The 24,118-nt window shown below is 36.9% G+C and overlaps 3 protein-coding genes across 4 annotated transcripts; all 3 read left to right on the forward strand.

The window, feature by feature from the left end:
• The first annotated feature begins 1,480 nt into the window (after positions 1–1,480).
• LOC130243194 (dispanin subfamily A member 2b-like) lies at positions 1,481–4,148 on the forward strand. Its single transcript, XM_056475279.1, has 2 exons — positions 1,481–1,729; positions 3,634–4,148. Exons 1-2 carry the CDS (start codon positions 1,481–1,483, stop codon positions 3,796–3,798), a joined length of 414 nt encoding a protein of 137 aa, XP_056331254.1. The 3' UTR covers positions 3,799–4,148.
• A 5,853-nt stretch (positions 4,149–10,001) lies between these two features.
• Positions 10,002–15,678, forward strand: LOC130243192 (dispanin subfamily A member 2b-like). Its single transcript, XM_056475275.1, has 2 exons — positions 10,002–10,369; positions 15,358–15,678. Exons 1-2 carry the CDS (start codon positions 10,082–10,084, stop codon positions 15,496–15,498), a joined length of 429 nt encoding a protein of 142 aa, XP_056331250.1. The 5' UTR covers positions 10,002–10,081; the 3' UTR covers positions 15,499–15,678.
• A 3,914-nt stretch (positions 15,679–19,592) lies between these two features.
• LOC130243193 (trafficking regulator of GLUT4 1-like) lies at positions 19,593–23,502 on the forward strand. 2 transcript variants are annotated; one of them, XM_056475277.1, is made up of 3 exons: positions 19,593–20,115; positions 22,686–22,811; positions 23,414–23,502. In XM_056475277.1, exons 1-3 carry the CDS (start codon positions 19,828–19,830, stop codon positions 23,420–23,422), a joined length of 423 nt encoding a protein of 140 aa, XP_056331252.1. In that variant the 5' UTR covers positions 19,593–19,827; the 3' UTR covers positions 23,423–23,502. The 2 variants fall into 2 exon arrangements, with proteins under 2 accessions (XP_056331252.1, XP_056331251.1); XM_056475276.1 differs by lacking the exon at positions 23,414–23,502 and having other exon boundaries at positions 22,686–22,998.
• Positions 23,503–24,118: the final 616 nt, after the last annotated feature.

Here is a 24,118-nt window from a genome sequence, read left to right on the forward strand (position 1 = left end):
CAAAACATCCATCAGAGTATTTGTTATAGCTGTCTGAAGTGTCTGTATATTGTAGGCGGTAAAACTTGGTTGCTGATTTTTTGTACTGGGTCTTTAAGGCTAGTCCTCCCCGCCCACCGTTCCCACGTGCCTGTCAGCAACATGCCTCAATCGCCGCCCTCGGCTGCCTCAGGAAGCAGATCTCACGTCGCGTTTGTGAGAAATACTACAGTAAGAACTTTACCCATCAGTATTTGATGCAGTTTTTGTAAGTTGCAACGATGAAAGACACACAAAGTCGTTACAAAGTTCCCGCGCACATACAGCGAGGACACGCACGCGCACAGACACACACATAGCGCAGACACCCACACACACACACAGAGAGAGAGAGAGAAAGAGCGCGTTTAGCTTCCCACTCTGTTTGCTCGCATATGTGACAGGATACAGGTTAATCTCCACTGCTGTATTGATATCTGTTATGTTAATCAACAAAATAAACCTGATTTAACGTCCACAAACCGGGATTGAAGCATCTTCCTTTATAATTGTTCTGACACGCGGCTGTGCTGATTAAGTAAAGCTAAGCTAAATCGCTTTAATTCATTACACACATGCTCTGTTTTAAAACATTTTAAACTTGTAAAACTCACTCTTGATCACATTTAATGATAATTGATGATCCTAGCAAACTGAACAGACCTTTTATTCCCGGTTGCTTTGCGCACGTCTGGTCTTGTTGACATGATTATACACGTGACTACCGGGACATATTAATTTGCAGCTGTCAATCAATTCGGTGGGCGGGGGGACCACTCCTACGTAAAGTTGCAGTCGATCTGAAAACCGCTCCAATTGGTCCACCGTTTTTATGTTGCTAAATTTGAAAAAAAAAAAAGGACTGGGTGAGTTTATATCACCCCAATATGACAGTCTATACCAGGGGTGGGCAAACTCGGTCCTGGAGGGTCGGTGTCCTGCATAGTTTAGCTTCAACTCTAATCAAACACACCTGAACATGCTAATCAGTGTCTCCAAGATCACTAATTATCTATAAGCAGGTGTGTTTGATCAGAGTTGGAGCTAAACTGTGCAGGACACCGGCCCTCCAGGACCGAGTTTGCCCACCCCTGGTCTATACACTACATCTACACTCATATCTGTCCAAACAGCTTTAAAAGTAGATTTTTCACCATAGGTGCCCTTTAAATATTTAGTATTATGATTATAATATTTGTTATGATTTTAATGAATTATCTACAATATGTTCATGTAATTTATTTTTTAAAGATATTTTTTGTTGTTTATGTTTCAAGTATAAATTGTTTTAGTTTTATGGTGCCCACAAACTCTGACTGAAACTGCAAGATCTACAGTCACACGGTACAATGGAAACTCTGTAAACTTACTTCTTCTCTGTAACCTCTGAATCGGTTCACATCCTCTACATTTAGTGGCATTCAAAACAACAGAGCACAGCAACAAAACCACTATCAGAAGAATGGATCGCAGGCAGCAAGCACCTGATACAGTTGTACTGTTGCAGCCTCAGCCTCCACCTGCATATTATCCACCCAATCTAGTCCAGCAGGGCCCCTACAATCAAGGGCCACATCCAGGACAAGCAGTCGTCTCAGTGCAGACTGTGCCTGCCGCACCAGTGCCGGATTACTTGTTTTACTCCATCTTCACCATGCTTTGCTGCCACTTAAGTTTTCTGGGCATCGCAGCGCTGGTATTTTCCCTCTCTGTAAGTATTATTAATCTTTTTTTTTTAATTCTGAACTATTTATTTAATTGTCATGTGTGCACAGTTAAAAGAGATTTTACTTGAATACTGAACTGTACTCATTACTGCAGGACTGTTTTGTCCGTCTAAGTATCAGTTTTTATATTTTTTTATATTATTAATTCTTTTTAATAATTAAAATATTATGTAAGCATACTTTAAAGATAGTCTACACTGTAAAAAATGTCTGTTAATTAACAGTTTCTATATTTTGTGATTCGTCTTTTCCTTTCTTTATGGGTGTGAATTGCATTATGGGATGTTGATCTCTGCTTTGTCCAATTTTGATGTTGAACATTCAACTTGACAGTTTAACAAAGTGTCTTTAATTGACATTTTAGTTGTTTGAAATAATAAAATTTACTGGAAAACTTTTCCCACTGCACCATCACTTTATGTTGGCATTTCTGTGTGGAGTTGCATGTCCTCCCCATGTTTCCGTGGGTTTTCTCCGGGTGCTCCGGTTTCCCCCACAGTCAAAAGACATGCAGTATGGATGAATTGAATAAACTAAATTGGCCGTAATGTATGTGTGTGAATGAGTGTGTATGGATGTTTCCCAGTACTGGGTTGCAGCATGGAGGGACATCCACTGTGTAAAACATATGCAGGCCCTAGTTTGTGCATCTCTACCTTAAACCAGTGGTTCTCAAAGTGGGGGTCGCGGAACAATGAAGGGGGGGGGGGGTCGCCTGGTGATTTCCAAAAATCTTTTTATTTTTATTAAACCATAACAATTATCATATTTTATCCAAAACCTACTGAAGAGAAAACATTGTCCTTTATAGTTACTATATACTATATAGTTACTATAGTAGCTTATAGTTACTAGTTCTATTGGATTGTGACCCCTGGGATAATTACGTCATATTAAAGACACAGCAATAGCGTCAGATGCAGCAGATTGATTTTATAACACCAGGTTAAACTTTCTGGCCTATTTACAGCACTGACATACATTTAAAAAATTTAACGAAAAATAGACTTGGGTTTATGGTGTGTGTGCGCCTTTGCAGGCAAGGTTTCTGTATTTATAACCACCTCAGAGGATATTGGGGGTCACGAGTCACTGGCATTGTCATTTTGGGCGTCGTGGGCTGAAAAGTTTGTGAACCACTGCCTTAAACTATTAAAAATGTCAATAAAAGTCACTTTTTTTAAAGTTAAAGGCTGTTGGAAGAAAGATCAAGGTCCTATAATACAATTCAAAAGCATAAATAAATAAAAAAATAAATACATAAATCCAAAATATGGAAAACTGTAAAAAAATAATAATAATAAAAAATTATTATATATATATATATATATATATAATTATTATTATTATTTTTATTATTTTAATTTTTTTTTAGAAGCCATTTCTACATACCTTTTACACCACTGGAGGTCATTGATATAATTTCTCACATTATAACTCTTATTAACCACCAATAAAGTATACAATAAAAATTGGCATCCAGATTTATGACCATTTAGGAGTTGATCATGTTACATTACATTTAAGTACTGCAATAATCATGGGTTTAAATTAAATAACTAATTTGTTGACCTAAACCGCAAATAAAGAAAATCTATCCACATCCATTTGAAAAAATACCATGATAATGTATAATAAAAACTAATGTATTTTATATTATATTTACAACTTTTTGTTCACCCAGATAAATCCTACAGCATACGGTAGGTAGTATTAGAAACTATAAACTAATAAACTGCAATAAATGCTGTGGTGTACTATATTTTTTGCTGTACTGTAAACTGTGGTGTATTGAATATATAATTATTGAGAGCAGAATTGGTTATTAATATTTCATTTTCAAAATAAAAAAAGAAGCGGTTAACATGTTTCACAACTGTTTTCACAGACTCGAAATGCCAACGATGCTGGACACAGAGCATTAGCAGAGAGGAACTCCAAAACGGCACGCACCCTGAATAATATCGCCTGTGGTCTTGGCATTGTTTTTATTGTATTTGCTGTCGGTCTGTTGATGTTACTTGAAAGCCAACAAATGTATATTCATAACTGAGCTCCTGTCTTAGCTGATTGCTGGTCATAGACAAATTTGGTTCTCTTCATTTTAAATGTTAATATGTCAAGATTCACTCAGATAAAACACATGTTTTAAGGTGGATTGTTGAGCATTTACAACAAATAAAAGCTTAAACTGTCCAAGTGCAATTTAAGTGAATAACCCTTCAGCAATATACAGCTTCTGTTCTCTTTATTTCTAGGTTTTGTTCAGACCTTTTGTTTAAGCATGTTTAAGTTTTTTTCTTCTCAAGGGGCAACCTCCCGCTCTCTCTTGTGCAGCCAATATGGAAGTAACTGAGTAACTGCGATTCATCGACTTGTGTTTTGGGGCTGACTCCAGGAACTCCAGATGTTCACTAACTGCAATGCTAAATTGGCCAATTTTACAGCTGTTTACAGTCTGGTACAAAAGATAGTTTTGGTGTATATAGCTAATATTACCCTTCATGACAACTTGAGGGAATGATTTTTTTATAACTCATCTGTTCCATTTAGGTTAAGTTATATTAAGTCTGGCTTTTTAAGCTAAGTTTTAAGCGTTTCTCCCAAAGAAAAGCCTGTCTAAGCAAAATGCTAGCAGGCATCTGTAGCTGTGCTCATGCTCCGCCTCTCTGCCCTTGTTTGGTTACCCCCAGTCGGTGCGATGACAAGCGAACAAAATGGCGACGGTTGGCCAGGCCCACTTGTAGCTTCTTTTACGTTCATCAGAAACCTATGGGTGACGTCACGGATGCTACGTCCATATCTTTGACAGTCTATGGCTTTTTTTGTTTTGAGCATTATAAACTCTAGATGACAAGGTGTCACCGATATAGGAAAATCGGACATTAATAATAAAAATTTTTTGCAGTAATCTCATTTTGCATGCTTTTGTAAACTCATGAGACACTTGGCTTTCAAGGCATATTTTTCTAGGTCATTACATTAATGTTTTCCAGTGTTTGTATATTAAAAAGCAAATATAGGACATGGTACAATTTTTCTTTCTCTTAACTTCATAATGCATAATTTTTCATATTTTTAGCATGAAACTTCCTTCCATAGTAAGCTTAAAGTTTTTTCCAATGATACCTAATTTTTGTTTAGCTCACTGAGGTCAAAAACTGTTACTATTTAAAGGGCACCTATGATGTAAATCATCTTTTGTAAGCCGTTTGGACAGAACTGTGTATAGGTATAATGTGTCCACAGTCATGTTGGGGTGATATAAAGACAATAAGCCTTGTTTTTTTAATTTCCTGATGTTAAAATAAGATCCAAAAACCTCACATTTTGATTGACAGATGCGTATTAACATGTCTCCTTACCAACGCATATAATCATAGACAGGACGAGCGCAAAGCAACTGGGATTAAAAGATCTGTTCAGCTCTCTGTGATCATCAATCATCATCAAATGTGATCAAGAATGAGTTTCACTTAAGAAGTGTAGAAGTCCACCTATTAGCCCAATGACGAAACCAACAGCATGTCTGAAGGTTAAATACATTTAAGCCTTTTCTAGTGCTTCTGAAAAGAATTTTGTCATTTATTAAAATTTATTTATATTAATTTTTTAGCTCCGAATTTAATCTGACTCCAATTTTAAGTGATCCTAAAATTTATACTGTATTTCTAATTGTAAGAATAGAGTCTAATCAAAAGTCTAATCACGTTGCATCATAAAGGTAGCGCAGACTCCACTTAATCTACTGGATATAAAAAGATTTCAGGAGAATTCAGAATTAATCAAAACTTAACATTTTATTTGTCAGGTAAAACTGTACTATGCCAATTACATAATAAAACAATCAGAAAGCCAATTCAGAGATGATTGTGTCTGTAACGTGTGAAAATGGGGTGCGGCTCCTTTAAGAGAGATCGCCATTGTGTGTGTGTGTGTGTGTGTGTGTGTGTGTGTGTGTGTGTGTGTGTGTTTATGAACTGTCTGTAGACGTGTGTAACACGACAAGTGCATGTGTGCTGGACCGATGTTTATTTTTCTTTTTCTCTGATGCACGGATGAAGTTACTGTTCTGTAATATACATTGACAATGTTGACAGAAGAATAAAGCACAAGATGTGGGATGTGACCTGTGTGAGCCTTGATTGGTTTTTCTGCTGCTACACGAGTTAGGCGAGCTCTCCTGTATTTTTTTAACTCAACGCACGTTACATGACGTCTTTCACATATATTCGGAATTTGCATGTGTAAGTAACATGAATCATTCACATATCTTTTGCGAGTTCATTATCTGAGCTGTAGAACGCAGGAAAAGCTGCCTATAGAGAGACACGCACACACTGGTTAAGAGAGTGTGTGTGTGTTTACAGCAGTTTGACTGATAAATATGAATTTGTAGCTAAATTGTTAGCAGTGCCAAACAGCATTTCACGTTGTTTACATCTTTTGCTACAGCATACCGTTAACGGTAGACACTGTACATGCCATAATCAATATTAACAAATAAAAACTCACAGGCTACTGCTTCTGCTTGTTGGAGCTGCTCCTTCTTTGAGGAGACTTTAACCGAATCCAGCACTGAACTGGGAGAGATTCTGGAAGCTGCGTTTGTCAAATCATGCTTGCTATGTATTTTATACTTGTCTGGAACATTATTAATATTGAACTGTAAGCACTTCTGTCTTTGTGTCGTGTCCTTTGGAAGCCCAGAAGTCCTTTGGAAGAAACAGAAGAAGAAGAAGAAGAAACTAGCATTTGGAGGAATTTCAGCTCTCTCTGCTGTAACAGTACAGCGCCTCTGGCCACGCCCCTTAGCTGCGCAGTGTGTGTGCGCGGTAAAAGTACGTTTGTGATCTCACTGGCCCGGAAGTATTTTTTTGTAGTCCCCAAAATTCGATCATTGTAGGCTTTGCTAAGCTAACTCTGTAAAAACCAAGGTCTCCCTTTGCATTGAACTTTGAGCGTCTTACATTCAAAGATGCTGTTTATGTTCACACAGCTACAAAACACATCAACTAAAGTTTCAAATATGATATCGTAGTGGACCACCCCTTTAAAAAAGCAGGAATCTCATGCGACAATACAAAACAGTATTGCTGCTTCAGAATATGTCAGACATATGGACACACTGGATAAGTGGAGCAAAGCCACACCACATGCAACTTGATCTACCATAGTTAAACAAATTTGATAAAAAGGGCGAGAAAGCACTCATTTTCACACGACAAAGCATGTTTTATGTAGGAATGTAACTAATATGTGCTGCACGGCCCCTTTAAATACGAGATCATGGTTTCCGCTACATTCATTCTTCTATGGCGGGGCGCCACGCCAGGATTCATCCCGCCACGGCTACATTACAGCTTCTCATTCAAAACATTCAATTTTTTTAATAGCGGGTGATAATCGCACCAAAACGTATTAAAGGGTAAGTGAATTATAACAGCACAAACTTTTCTGTAACCATAGTAGTGCTGTGCGTAATTTGTTTAACCCTTTAAGGTTACGTGCTGACTGACTGACTTGCTGACTGACAGGTGCGTGATGCGTGAGGCCAGCAAACACGATGTATAGTCGTTTTACTTCAGGACGCATTATTACCAGAGACATTCATAAATATTCCTAGCAAATCTAATAAATGTTGAAGACATACTCGTCACATAAACGCACTAAATCGCACTTCAGCAGCGTTTATTTGAGAGCGCACAAGAAGATCTGTGCGCTCTTAAATCGGCTTATATTTGAGGGGGCGTGCAAAGTTTTGTGCACGAGCAGAAAAAATCGGCGCAAGCCAAGAGATCCGCATGCTTGTAGGCTATTACATAAATGCGATCTCGACTTCAAATACTGCGCTCACGACATTTGTCATTGAAATACCACCACAGGTAGTTAGCAGATCTGTGTAAAAAATCCTGCCGCCACAGCTGGAAAAAATCCTAGAGGAAACACTGGAGATCAATGTAGTGAATTTTGACGCTCTCACCGCCTTCGGTGTGAACGCACATTAATTATTCATGAGAGCACGAGCTTTCCGAAGACAAGGCAGACCTGCCAAACTGTGAGACCCAATGACTAGGTGAGACCGTTTGCGGACGGCACGGGTTGTATGTGTTTTTTCCCAGCGATGCTGCATTTTTGTCGAGAGAGCTGTACAAGAATTGGAGAATGGTGGACTTTGTCTTTTATCAGTTGAGTTCATTATCATTCAGACACATCGTCTATATCCGTGCTGCTGTGTTTGCCTATATGTTTAAAATCCTCCAGATTATCGGCAGGGCTAATGGTTGGAATAGATAGGGAAAGAGACCTGCTGCACTGCTATTCACTGTGTCTGCATTCAGACCCAGGGATTGACTCCTCATTTTTAGTGTTTATATAAACACGATTATCTTTATAATGATATAACAAACTGTGGTTATGTGAAAATGAAATTATGGAAAATGGAAAATGACTTATGTAGCAGCGAATTTAATTACTTACTGTTTATTTGTTTGCATTTTAACTTTGTAAATTATAAAATCATCTCGTCTCCTCATGGTTAGTGTCTCATTTTGTGAGCCAACTGAGTGGGTTTGCTCCTCTCTTTCTCCCTGCTCTGTCAGCCACGCTCACTCCTCTCTCTGCTCTCAGCACTCCACGCCCATCTCAGAGCTTTTTTTTTATTATTCTGAGGTAGACTTGAACCTAAAGAGGGGGGTTTCATGACACTTTAAGTAAAATAGAAACCATTTATAATAATCAAATATAAATCAAATGGTGGAAAATTAGATAATAATACCAATTAGCAAATTAATAATAATAGCAAAAAAGCTACTTTTGTGAGATGATAAAATAAATGGGGCCCTTGGGATAGGGTATATGCCGAGCTAGTGTGTTTCCCGTACTGATAAACTTCCGGTGACCTGTTATTGTGGGTTTTTTTCTATTTTATACGGTTCCTTTTACAGCATCAATGTTGTAATGTAATTCACATACAACCAGTTAAACAGACTTTGGCATTCATTTAGTTGCTCAAGCGTAAAACGAGCCAAAAAGCCGTTTACTCGCACGCGCCCTGTCAGAATCGGCAGGCTAGCGCAGAAGCTCCATTGAATATACTGAGGTAAAATAAATGCTTATATTATAAAGACATGGCGGGGAAAAATGTTATTTAATGCAGTGCTTCTTGTACAATCTGAAACCCACTTTATATCGGATATCACTTAGCCAGTGGAGATCGCTGATTTTTAAAGAAAACAGACCTTAAACAGGCCTTTTGCATTGGCATACAATTCACCGGAAACGATTAACCCAGGTGACTGGCAAATTAAAAGTCCTATTAGCATGCTTTGGCATATACCCCATTGCTTTAGCCCCAGGGCCAAATATGTTCTTAATCCAGCCCTGCATCTAAGATCGAGTGCCAGAGCATTAAAGGGTCATGAAACCCCCTTCTTTTAGTTCAAATCTACCTCAAAATTAAAAAAAAAAAAACTGCTTCGTGATGGGTCTGGAGTGCTCATCCAATTAAGCTGCTGAAACATCTCAAGAATGATCAGTGGAAACAGACTGTACCTGAGCTCATTTTAGAGATTCACGGCAAAGGCTTTGAATACTTCTGTACACGTGATTTTTTTTTTTTTAGGTTTTTTATTTATGATAAATTTGCAACAATTTCAAAATAATCTTTTTTCACGTTGTCATTATGGGGTATTGTGTGTAGAATTTTGAGGAAATAAATGAATTTTATCCATTTTGGAATAAGGCTGTAGCATAAAAAAATGTGGAAAAAGTGAAGCGCTATCAATACTTTCTGGATGCACTGTATAACCAGTGTTTTACATAGTCAGTTATTCTATATGATCAGTCATTCTTCACAATAGCTTTCTCATAGTGTTTCTCCTCAGTGGGTTTATTCATCTTACACAAACCCAATTTTTAGCCTGGCTCATGTTAACTGCTTACTTTTACATACCATAGAATCTTTAGTTCACATGCAGGCATGTTTGCTGCACACACTCTTACATAATACCAACTGTACTAAAACACATTTTTAGAGAATAATTTTAGGGAATAAAAAAACTTCGTCAGATTTATCTTGAGATTTTTTTAGGACAACATAATTGTTTTATGTTTAATCCACTCCAATTTGGTTAACTTAATCGATTTGTGTTGAGATAAATGACTTGTATGGATCCTTGCATTTTTTTTACAACATGTGACAAGACCACATGTTCTTGTCACTCCCCCTCAAAGTATATTAAATCCCCACACACACTGTCTACATTCATTGACCATCAGGACAGCAGAGTACAGCAGTGCATTCATCTCCATACAAAGAAAACAAAAGCAGGAGAATGGATCCCATGCTGAATTCACCTGAGAAATCTCAATTTCCTCCACCACCTGTCTACCAGGACAGTCCACCTGCATATCCTCCATCTTATCCAGGCCAGTCAGTCCCGCAGGGTCCCTATGTTCAAGGGCCACATCCAGGACAAACGGTGGTCACGGTGCAGCCTGCAGTTTTTGTGACCGCTGCTCCCCTGCAATCTGCACTGCCGGATTACCTGTGTTACTCCATCTTCAACCTGTTTTGCTGCTGTTTCCCTCTGGGCATCGCAGCACTGATATTTTCCGTCTCTGTAAGTTTTACTTCTTAATATTTTAATTATTTATTACATTTCCTTAATCTTTGTGTAACCTAAATTAAATTAAACTGCATTCGATGTTTGTACAACTTGTCCACAAAATTGTTATATGATATAAAAGCCCAAATGTCTCTATACTGAGATTTAGATCTCAGTGTTTAGTATACAATATGAATTAACAACTGAAAACAAAATGATTACAAAAATGATTATTTATAACATGTGAAAAGTTTATTTTATTATGAAATGCAGACAATAAAAGCAAAACAAATCAAATTTCCATCATTCTATAGTCTGTAATTTGGACAAATAATGGTTCATCAAAAATCTGAGCTATTTATTTACTTAATGAAATGTGTATGTTAATATTTATGTGTAAATTATTGATATCAAGAACCATTTATGTGTTATTTTATTACTTTTACATCAGTTTTATTTCTCTATCTGGTCTCTAAACCTTTTTGAGTGAGGTGTGGGGCGGGGTGGGTCAGTTCTTTACACCAGGAATAAAAATCTTTACATCATGAGTGATTTACTCTTCAGATGATTTGGCTAAACATTATGCATTATTATAATTCAGTGGTTAATTATTTCCTTTCTTGACATATATGTTTGATGTACAGCACTTCAATATTTTTCAGTTTTCACTTTAAATGTCGTTTGTGTCACAAATATGAAAGCAATGCAAACAGGACAGGTTTATTCATGCAGTAACTTGCCAATCTTCCAAAACATGTTATGTGGGTGGTGGGTCCAGTTGTTTGGCCTTTGGGTGTGTGTGTGTGTGTGTGTGTGCGTGTGTGTGTGTGTGTGTGTGTGTGTGTGTGTGTGCATACAGTGTACTGTATATCACTGATTTCAGAACATTTTAAGACGTTTTTTCATTTGTTTCTGTGATTGTTGGACATGTTTCTTCATAAAAATATAGTTTTTAGAAAGCATGATATACACTGCCTGAATATTTGTTCTGTAATCTTAATCAATAATAAGTTTCGTTATTAACTGAAAAAGGGTGAGTCTTGTTTTAGGCTTCCAGTAAAGAGCAAGGGGGGAGGTGTGGAGTTGCTTACAAAGACTAAAATAATTTATATCATTTTGAAAGAGGTCTAAAGAAGTATTTATTTATTCATTATTTTCCTTATATAGTGCAGTACTAAATATAATTTGATTAAAGGGCACCTAGTTTACCCCTTTTTCCAGATTTAAGAGAAGTCTTTTGTATCTCCAGAATGTGTCTGTAAAGCTTCATCTCAAAACACTCATCAGATTATGTATTATAGCCTTCAGAAAGTTTGTGATTTTCAGCTCTGAGCATCTCGTAGCTGTTTTTGTGGCCTGTGGCTTTAATGCTAGTCCTCCCTGCCCACCGTTCCCACATGCGTGTCAGAGTGTGCATCAATCTCCGACCCTCGGCTGCGTCAGACAACAGAAAAACACGAGGGAAGCAGATCTTGCGTAACGTTTGTGAGAAATATTTCAGTAAGAACTTTCCCAATGATTATTTGACGCATTTGTTGTTGATTTGCAACGATGAGTCACACACACAATGTCGTTACAAAGTTCACACACACAGACACACACACAAACAGCACGCGCGTTAAGCTTTGCACTGTTTTTGCACGGCAAATGTGACAGAATATACATTAATATCCACTTCTGTATGGATGTCTGTTATGTTAATGTACAAAATAAATCTGATTTGACGTCTACAAACCGGGATTGAAGGTTCTTCTTTTATAATTGTTCTGACATGTGGCTGTGGTGATAAAGTAAAGCTAAAGTAAATCGCTGTAAGTTATTACACACATGCTCTATTTTAAAAACATTTTAAACTTGTAAAACTCACTCTTGATCACGTTTGAGGATGATTGATGATCCTAGTGAGCTGAACAGACCTTTTATTCCTGGTTGCTTTGTGCACATCCTGTCTTGTTGATATGATTATATGCGTTACTACAGAGACATGTTAATACACAGCTGTCAATCAATTCGGTGGACAGGGAAACGGCACTCCTACATCAAGTTGCAGTCGGCCTCAAAATGGGAGGGATTTGTATCTTATTTTAACATCAGGAAATTAAAAAAGAGGCTTATTGTCTTTATATCACCCCAATATGACTGTGGACACACTATACCTACACACAGTTTACACACAGCTTACAAAAGATGATTTTCATCATAGGTGCCCTTTAAATAAAAAAGTGCATGCTGGTCATATTTTCAATTAGCTTTGCCAAACATTTCTATTTTTTAGGGGAAAGGCCTCATTTAATGTTCTTATATATATATATATATATATATATATATATATATATATATATATATATATATATATATATATATATACAGTTGAAGTCAGAATTATTAGCCCCCATTTGAATTTTTTTTCTTTTTTAAATATTTCCCAAATGATGTTTGAACAGAGCAAGGACATTTTCACAGTATGTCTGATAATATTTTTTTCTTCTGAAGAAAGTCTTATTTGTTTTATTTTGCCTAGAATAAAAGCAGTTATTAATTTTTTTAAAAACCATTTTAGGGACAAAATTATTAACCCCTTTAAGCTAATTTTTAGTCCACAGAACAAACCATTCTTATACAATAACTTGCCTAACCTGCCTAGTTAACCTAATTAACCTAGTTAAGCCTTTAAACGTCGCTTTAAGCTGTATAGAAGTGTCTTAAAAAATATCTTGTCAAATATTATTTACTGTCATCATGGCAAAGATAAAATAAATCAGTTATTAGAAATGAGTTATTAAAACTATTATGTTTGAAATAATTCAGGGGGGCTTATAATTCTGACTTCAACTATATATATATATATATATATATATATATATATATATATATATATATATATATATATATATATATATATATATATATATATATATATATATATATATATATATATAGATAGATAGATAGATAGATAGATAGATAGATATATACAGATATATAGATATGTATGTATATGTTAGGCATGGGACAATTACCGTTTTTTAAGGTATACTGTTGTTTGGAAAAAGTCAGGGTTTTAAAACCGCCCAAATTTTCTGTTAAATCGTTCCTAAGGTATATGTAAACTTTTTTGTTTGTTTTTTAGGACAACAGTATCTTCAGCAGAAGATTTTAAACAGGAAAGAAATGTGCTTTGAAACTAATGAAGGCGTCATTAGTCAATGATTCATTTGAATTATTTAGCCTGACATGTTTACTGCTCCAAACTATTATAAATATTTCTTAAAATGAAATGTATTGTTTTGAAAGGGGAAAAAAGTTTTAGTTTTTTACTCAGTAATTTCAAAAGAATATATTTTAGCGCAGTAATCAAAATACCGTGAAACCATGATATTTTTATCCACGGTCATCAAAGTGTCAGAATTCCTATACTGGCCCATGCCTAATATATATATTCATTCATTCACTTTCTTTTCGGCTTAGTCCCTTTATTAATACGGGGTCGCCACAGCGGAATGAACTGCCAACTTATCCAGCACGTTTTTACGCGGCGGATACCCTTCCAGCCGCAACTCATCTCTGGGAAACTAATATATATATGTGGGTTTCCTCCGGGTGCTCCGGTTTCCCCCACAAGTCCAAAGACATGTGGTATAGATGAACTGGGTAGGCTAAATTGTCTGTAGTGTATGTGTGTGAATGAGTGTGTATGGATGTTTCCCAGTTCTGGGTTGCAGCTGGAAGGGCATCCGCTGCGTAAAACATATGGTGGATAAGTTGGCTGTTCATTCCGCTGTGGCAACCCCGGATTAATAAAGAGACTAAGCCGAAAAGACAATGAATGAATGAATGAATATATATATATATATATATATATATATATATATATATATATATATATATATATATATATATATATATATATATATATATATATATATATATATATATATATATATATATATATATATATACATACATTCATTTATTTATTTATTTATTTATTTTATTTATTTTTTATTTTTTTGGTCCCTTATTTAACTTTTGTTTTCCTATAAATTCTTCATTAGGGGGTGTTACATAAAAGTAACCTAATCAATGGTGTGCAATCATGTAATTTATTTCTAAGAACAAAAAAATTCTATCAAATCATTTTTGCATCTGATATATGTGTTGATATACATTACCGGTCAAAAGTTTGGGGATTTTAAAATAAGCTTCTTCTCAACAAGGCTGAATTTCCTTCATCAAAAATACAGTAAATTGTAAAATGGTGAAATGTTATTGCACTATAAAATAACTGTTCAAAAGTAGTTTAACATTTAATAGTCGTCCTCGCTGATCAGAACTACAGGAGATAAAACGTAAGTATTGCGGCAAACTTTGCACGTGTTTAAATGGGCGGTCCTTCGTGATTTCATTTAACCCTTTCCTCTGTGGTACATTGATTTGAAAAACAAATAAGTTTGGCAGGTGTGGGCTCAGATCAGTTTAATGAAAGCTTTCTACAGCCTTTGGGGGTTTTATAGCCTGTGACAAGAATATTAGCATCAATAACAATAATACTGTCATAAATAGAATACATAAAATGCTTAGACATGTTGTTGTGACTTGACTATTCAATAAAAACAACACATATGTTCTTTGTTTGTTTGTAAAAAGTTTAATCTAAACAAGCAAATTACCTTAGAAAAGTGAGACATTCATCTTTGGAACACAAATTAAGAATTACTTGACTAAATCTGAAAGCTCTCCCCCCTTTACTACTTGCAATATGACGACTGCCATTGGGCTAGTTTGGTTATGAAAACCTGGCAACCCTGCCAGCAGAATACAGGGAGTGAACAGAGAAAATGAATACAAAGAGTCCAAAAACACATTTGCTCTCTCATTTGAAAAGTTCTCCACATGATACTGAATCAAAATAAATAAAATGGAATGAAACAGAATGAAACAGAAGTGGATAACGGTATTAATGGGTAGCAGATAATGATTAATATTTTACTATTGTTTTACAGACTCGAAATGCCAATTTCGCAGGACAGCGTGAATTGGCAGAGAAGAACTCCAAAACGGCGAGAACCCTGAACCACGTTGGTGTTGGTCTCGGCATCGTTTCTATTACATTGATTATTATCTTAAACGTTGTGTTACATTAAAATGCATGTGGAAAGTATACATATCCACAAATGACCTGCTGTCATTGTTGGGTGCAGAAAACTAACAAATTTGGATTTTCTTCATTTTAAAAGTGTGCCAACAGTGATCATTCGGTGTTTGATGAACAAAAGCAGTACCGGCATGTTGCATTTATCATGAATAAAACAACACTAATTTTATTTGGCTACTGAATTGTTTTAAATTGCAAACACACACACACACATAGAAACAGAGAATGTTTTAAAGCTGTAAAATCACGTTATTTTTTCATATATCTTACTTTGATTATATACAGCTACTCAGCTAACATGAAAACGACTGTCATATTTCCTAGTTCCTCTGAAAGGCCTGCCCTCAAGAGGCTCTGATTGGTCAGCTAACATAATGTGCTGTAATTCGCGGATCAGCTCCATGTCACCAGGAAAAGCATCACGGCCCTACAAGCATGCTCTTTGCCTCTGCTGTGAATATACTCCCACATAGCAAAATATCTCTGGCCCAGCTCTGGCCCACACAATCAGCTTTTGCTTGGCCCACATGCTGCAGTGAATTACGGTACATGACTGGACCAAGTCCGGCTTCCAGACAAGGGCCAAACATGGACCATATCTGGGCCAAGTCTCAGCCAAGTTAATAATCCATAACTGAGCCTGAACTGGGCCAGATATGTTGGTGTGTCACGACTGCAATGAAATTGATAAAATCATAAATCATTGGCTATAGGCTTGCTATGGGTGTGCTTTTTCTCAAAGCGACCCGATTGGTAGAATTTTTTTCTTTATTTGAAAATAATAAAAAATATATTTTAAAAGTGGGTCAAGACAGGCCAAACTTACATGGCCCACATATCAGTTATTAACATTTGGGCCCAATACTACATTTTACTTCTGGCCCAAGTATTGTGTGCCGCCTTAAAGACGGTTCCACCTCTGCCAAACCAAAGCCATGTTTGGCCCACATGCTGAATGCCAGTGCCGGATGAATGCCTGCTGTGCCATATTTATGCCAAATCTGGGCCAGAATGCTTTGCTACCTGGGCTGTTAGTCAGTTTCGCTATTAGCTGTTGTTCTGTCGATTTGTCCTACCTTGTCAGATTGTCCTACCTCCCATTTATAAAGTAGCAAGTCGCAGGTAATGAAGTATTAAGCATTTCTCCCAAAGAAAAGCCCATCTAAGCAAAATGCTAGCAGGCGTCTGTAGCTCCGCCTCTTTGCCCTTGTTTAATATCCCCGGTCAGTGCATTGACACGCAAACAAAATGGCGATAGTTGGCCACTCCTATAATTGTAGCTTTTTTTGGTCTTCAGAAACCTATTTTAGAGCAAACCAGATTACTGGCATGAAACTTAACAGGTAACGTTATGCAAGTCATGTAATTTACAAAAATGACCAATAAAAGTCTGTTACTGATACTCTGCTGGCTGATCTGCATGTTGATTCTAATCGGGAGCCATTTATGTTTCATTTAGTGTGTAGTATTCACTACGGTTTGTGTTTTTCTGTCATTTCAAAATGTCACTTTATTTTCACTTTAGCACAGTTATTGAATCAGTGTGTTAGAGGGACAGTACAGTAGGTTTCATGTGTCAAACATTTTGGTAAATTACATGTGTTTGTGTTGGTTATATATTTGAAAGAAAGAGAAAATGTTGACTTTAGCGATGACGAGGCTTCATTTAAACAGCACAAGATGCGGTCTGACAACGAGGGGAAAATGCCTCACAGCAGTTGTTTTCCATCCCATTAGATCACATTTTTTAAATGATCAGTCCAGGAGGTGGCGCTGATCGACAACAGTATTAGTTCAAAGATGATAAAAGCAGATAAAACAGATTAAAACGATCATTTCAAAGCTGTCCGAATGTTTATACGCATCAGCTGCCAACTGGAAGTTCTTAGCATTCTCCTTGCGCATACACACAAAGCATAATGAGTAATTTGGTAACAGCGGGTCTGGCGTTTGGGAGCACTTTGGTTTCCCTGTAAGTTATGAGGGTAATGGCAAGAGAGTGGTGGAAAAAACAATGACATCTGCTATGACAATAAGCTATATTAGCTGTAATATTTGAGCATGTCAATATTTGAGCATTTACACTGACATCACAAAATCAGTAACTACAATTAGATAAAAACTGGAAACGCGCACTACATGCAACTATCTTCGCCCTACTGAAAAAAACAGCTTAAACCAGCCTAGGCTAGTTGGCTGGTTGTAGCTGGTTGACCAGCCTGGTTTTAGAGGGGTTTTGGCCATTTCCAGGCTGGTTTCCTGCCATTTCTTAGCTGGTCAGGCTGGAAAATGACCAGCTAAAACCAGCTTGAACAGCCTAGGCAGGCTGGGAGCCCAGCCAAAACCAGCTATGTTCAGCTTAAACCAGGCTGGTCAAGCTGGTTTTAGCTGGATTTAGCTGGTCATTTTCCAGCCTGACCAGCTAAGACCAGGACAAGACCACCCCTCTAAAACCAGGCTGGTCAACCAGCTAAAACCAGCCAACCAGCCTAGGCTGGTTTAAGCTGGATTTTTCAGCAGCGGTAGCATTCAGACAGGCAATTCCTACAGATTCTAACAGGCAAAACAAATCACAGAGGCGATCAGTACATTTATAGCTGTGGATATCATATCCAAAGCTATAAATGTACCGATCACCTAGAGACCTTAATCGGTAGTAAAAACTTCAGGTTTTAAGAAAATGTTAAATGTAATAGAGGGAAAGGCAGAAGCCAATCATTTGCGTTTAGAGCCGGAAAGAGAATTGATCCGTTCATCTCTCGAGTCCTCTATCGGGTTTGAGTCATTCGTTCCTCACGGGCCAACCATATGCGTTTAGAGCTGGAAAGAGAATTGATCCGTTCACCTCTCGAGTCCTCTATCGGGTTTGAGTCATTCGTTCATCAAGGGCCAATCATATGCATTTAGAGCCAGAAAGAGATTCGATCCGTTCACCTCTCGAGTCCTCGGGTTTGAACAAATGACTCAAGAACCAGAGGACTCGAAAGGTGAACTAATCATCATGAATCCTATCGGCTCAGACTGTGTACATTGTTTAAGATTATATGTGACTGTCAGTGTAATGTGATGAACCACTGACATTTGAAGACATGAAGAGGTGAGCTGAGCAAAGAGACTAAAATACCTTTATAGACAAAAGAGTAGGTAAACACTGAATTATTATTTTCTCCTTCCTATAGTATTCTATTTATGACTTATTTGTCGTGTGATCAACCTTTTGGGCTCGTTGTTGAAGTGTTGGGAAGCAATTCGTAACATTTTAATCATATTTTGACAAATTGAACCAAATGAACGAAATGACTCGAAAAAAGATTCGTTCATCTCAATGAACGAGACTCAAAGATCCGAGTCAGTAAAATGATCCGAACTTCCCATCACTAGTGTCCTTTGATGAAGGGGAACAGGTGCAGGTAATTAGAATGCCTGTGAGTGTTTGCGGGATTGGATGGAGGTGGTTTGTGAAGGAGAGTGGTGATTGGGTGAGCAGGAACAAGCCGGGGATGTGACAGCGCGAATATGTCTGCAGTCTGGAGGTATTATAAAGTTGATGATGACAACATTGCCATAGCAGACTGTGAGATATGTAAATTTGGGATTGCCTGCCGGGTATTTTAAGTTGAGGTGCTATTTGTTTTATATTAGATTTTTGTTATATTTACTGTTCCACTAAAGTCCAAAAGTGAAGAATTTTTTTTTGATCCCCCCCCCCTCCAGTAATAATTTTTAAGCCTAGAAGATGGAATTAGCTGACAAAAGCAATCCATTTTTGCAATATCAATATTTTCCCCCACAATTAAAGCTAACAGCTGTTAAAGTTGTCTTAAATGATGATAAACACACACAAATCTGTTAAAATCTTTTAAAAAGTACTCCAGGTTGTCCTAAACCTTTAAGACAAAAGAAGAAAACATCCTCAAAACACATCAACATGATGGAGATTCAAACTATTCCTTGATAGACCTACATTTCCCATGAAAATCCCAGCGTAGATGCACTCAAATATTTTGCTGCTTGTTTAAACTGAGCTTTATCTTGAGATTTTTTTAGGACGACATAATTGTTTTATGTTCAGTCCACTCCAATTTCTTAGCTTAACTTAATTTATTTGTGTTGGGACAACATGAAAGACTTTAGTGGATCCCTGCAATTTTTGCAGCGTGACAAGACCAGACAAGGGGTGCCCTGCAGTCACATGTTCTTGTCCCTCCTCCTCAAAGTATACTGAATCCTCCCACACACTGTCTACATTCATTGACCATCAGGACAGCAGAGTACAGCAGTGCATTCATCTCCATACAAAGAAAACAAAAGCAGGAGAATGGATCCCATGCTGAATTCACCTGAGAAATCTCAATTTTCACCACCACCTGTCTACCAGGACAGTCCACCTCCATATACTCCATACTATCCAGGCCAGTCGGTCCCTCAAGGCCCCTGTGTTCAAGGGCCACATCCAGGACAAGCGGTGGTCTCGGTGCAGCCTGCAGTTTTTGTGACCGCTGCTCCACTGCAAACTCCACCGCCAGATTACCTGTGTTACTCCATCTTCAACCTGTTTTGCTGCTGTTTCCCTCTGGGCATCGCAGCGCTGATATTTTCCGTCTCTGTAAGTTTTACTTCTTAATATTTTAATTATTTATTACATTTCTTTAATCTTTGTGTAAACTTAATTAAATTAAACTGCATTCCATACGTGCACAACTTGTCCACAAAATTGTTGATATAAAAATTATTTAAAAGCCCAAATGTTTCTATGCTAAGGTTTAGATCTCAGAGTTTAGTATACAGTGTGTATATGTGTATGTATATATATATATATATATATATATATATATATATATATATATATATATATATATATATATATATATACTCCATATATATATATGTATAGGTATATATATGAATAGGTAATTTGGTGATCAATGAAATGAAAAATTACTATAAAAATGATTATTTATAAGGTGTGAAAAGTTTATTTTATTATGAAATGCAGGTGATAAAAGCAAAACAAATCAAATTTCCATCATTCTATAGTCTGTAATTTGGACAAATAATGGTTCATCAAAAATCTGTGCTATTTATTTACTTAATGAAATGTGTATGTTAATATTTATGTGTAAATTATTGATATCAAGAACCATTTAAGTGTTATTTTATTACTTTTACATCAGTTTTATTTCTCTATCTGGTCTCTAAACCTTTTTGAATGAGGAGTGGAAGGAGGGGGGGTTCAGTTATCTTACATAAAAATCTTTACATCATGAGTGATTTACTCTTCAGACGGTTTGGCTAAATATTATGCATTATTAATTATTTCAGTGGTTAGTTATTTCCTTTCTTGACATACATGTTTGACATACAGCACTAACATTTCTGTTTCATTTTTCTTCTTTGAATATTGTTTGTGTCACAAATATTAAAGCAATGCAAACAGGACAGGTTTATTCATAATATATATATATATATATATATATATTTATTTGGAATATATATATATATATATATATATATATATATATATATATATATATATATATATATATATATATTTGGAATATATATATTCACCATATATATATATATATATATATATATATATATATATATATATATATATATATATATATATATATATATATATATTTGGGTGGATGTTACATGAAAGTAGCCTAATCAGTAGTATCCAATCATGTAATTTATTTCTAAGAACAAAAAAATTCCATCAAATCATATTTGCACTTGATATACAGTACATTCACCGGCCACTTTATTAGTTACATGGCATGGTTGTTTATTGGTTGTACAAGGCATGGTTTATTAGGTGGCATGGTTGGGCTGAGTATTTCAGAAACTGCTGATCTGCTGGGATTTTCACGCACAACCATTTCTACGGTTTACAGAGAATGGCCCGAAAAAGAGAAAATATCCAGTGAGCGGCAGTGGGCGTTCTGTAGGCACAAATGCCTTGTTGATGCCAGAGGTCAGAGGAAAATGGCCAGACTGGTTCCAGCTGATAGAAAGGCAACAGTAACTCAAATAACCACTCGTTACAACTGAGGTATGCAGAAGAGCATCTCTGAACACACAACACGTCCAACCTTGAGGCGGATGAGCTACAGCAGCAGAAGACCATAGCGGGTGCCACTCCTGTCAGCTAAGAACAGGAAAGTGAGGGTACATTTCACATAGGCTGACCAAAATTAGGCAATAGAAGATTGGAAAAACTTTGCCTGGTCTGATGAGTCTCGATTTCTGCTGAGACATTTGGATGATAGGGTCAGAATTTGGCTTCAACAACATAAAAGCATGGATCACTTCTGCATTGTATCAATGGTTCAGGCTGGTGGTGGTGTAATGGTGTGGGGGATATTTTCTTGGCACACTTTGGGCCCATTAGTACCAGGACAACACACCATCTCACAAAGCGTGAATCATCTCCGACTGATTACATGACAATGAGTTCACTGTACTCACTCATTGTCGGACTGACAATGGCCTCCACAGTCACTAGAACCTCAATCCAATAGAGCACCTTTGGGATGTGGTGGAACGAGAGATTCACATCATGGATGTGCAGCCAACAAATCTGCAGCAACTGTGTGATGCTATCATGTCAATATGGACCAAAATCTCTGAGGAATATTTCCACTACCTTGTGGAATCTATGCCATGAAGCATTAAGGCAGTTCTGAAGGAAAAAGGGGGTCCAACTTAGTGTTCGTAAGGTGTACCTAATAAAGTAGCTGGTGAGTGTATGTGTTATATATGTAAGCTCTGTGTGTGTGTGTTTGTGTGTCCACAAGTATAACAATACCAGTAAATTTTGACCTTGTGGGGACATTTTTTGGTCCCTATGGGGAAAACAGCTCATATACTGTATTTTGTATATGTTTTGTGATTGTAAAAATGCAAATTGTTTCTTGTGAGGTTTAGGGGTAGGGGGAGGATAGAAAATACAGTCTGTACAGTTTAAAAAAAACTTCTTTCACAGCAAGAAGGTTGCCGGTTCAAGCCTCGGCTGGGTCAGTTTTGCTCATTTGCTCTCTCATTTGAAAAGTTCTCCACATGATACTGAATAAAAATAAATAAAAACACTGAGAATAAAACAGAAGTGGATAACGGTATTAATGGGTAACAGTTAATGATTAATATTTTTTACTATTGTTTTTACAGACTTGGAATGCCAATTTGGCAGGACAGCGTGAATTGGCAGAGAAGAACTCCAAAAAGGCACAAACCCTGAACAACTTTGGTGTTGGTCTCGGCATCGTTATTATTATTATGGCGATTGTCTTAAAGGTTATAATACATTAAAATGCATGTAAAAGTATACATATACATAAATAAGCTGCTGTCATTGTTGGGTGCAGAATACAAACACATTTGATTCTCTTAATTTTAAAAGTGTGCCAACAGTGATCATTTGGTGTTTGATGAACAAAACAGTAGCTGAATTGTTTCAAATTACAAACACACACACACACACATGCCGTACATATATATATATATATATATATATATATATATATATATATATATATATATATATATATATATATATATATATATATATATATATATATATATATATATATACACACACACACACACACACACACACACACACACACACACACACACATACACACACACATATATATGTACATATATATATATATATATATATATATGTATATATATATATATATATATATATATATAGAGAGAGAGAGAGAGAGAGAGAGAGAGAGAGAGAGAGAGAGAGAGAGGTTGTGTTTATAGATGTAAAGCAATGTGTGCTCATTCTTCATTTGTAGAAAATCACATTATTTTTTCATATATCTTACTTTGATTATATACAGCTACTCAGCTAACATGAAAATGACTGTCATATTTCCTAGTTCCTCTGAAAGGCCCGCCCTCAAGAGGCTCTGATTGGTCAGCTAACATAAATGCAGTGATTCGCAGATCGGCTTCACGTCACCAGGAACAGCGTCACGCCCCTACTATAGGCCTGTGAACAGATCCAACACCATCATCAAATTTGCAGATGACACCCCAGTGATTGGTCTAATCAGCAACAATGATGAGACTGCCTACATGGAGGAGATACAGCATATGGCCACTTGGTGCACTGACAATAATCTGCTCCTTAACACCAACAAGACCAAAGAGCTCATTGTGGACTTCAGGAAGGGACGAACAGGCTCACATGATCCCATCCACGTCAATGGGATGGCCGTTAAGCCTGTCTCATCCTTCAAGTTCCTGGGGACCCAAATCTCAAAGGACCTTTCCTGGACCACCAACACCTCCAGCCTGGTCAAGAAGGCTCACCAGCACCTATTTTTCTTGAGGCAACTTAAGAAGAACCAGCTTTCATCAGCTGTCTTGGTGAACTTCTACCGCTGCACAATAGAAAGCATCCTGACCAACTGTGTCACAGTCTGGTATGGAAGCTGCTCTGTTGCTGAGCGTAAGGCACTGCAGCGGGTGGTGAAAACTGCCCAACGCATCACAGGGACTACACTGCCAGCCATTGAGGACATCCAGAAGAAACACTGTCTGCACCGAGCACGCAGTATTCTTAAGGACACCTCTCACCC

The sequence above is a fragment of the Danio aesculapii genome, chromosome 16 (assembly GCF_903798145.1).
Source record: "Danio aesculapii chromosome 16, fDanAes4.1, whole genome shotgun sequence".
Taxonomy (NCBI): domain Eukaryota; kingdom Metazoa; phylum Chordata; class Actinopteri; order Cypriniformes; family Danionidae; genus Danio; species Danio aesculapii.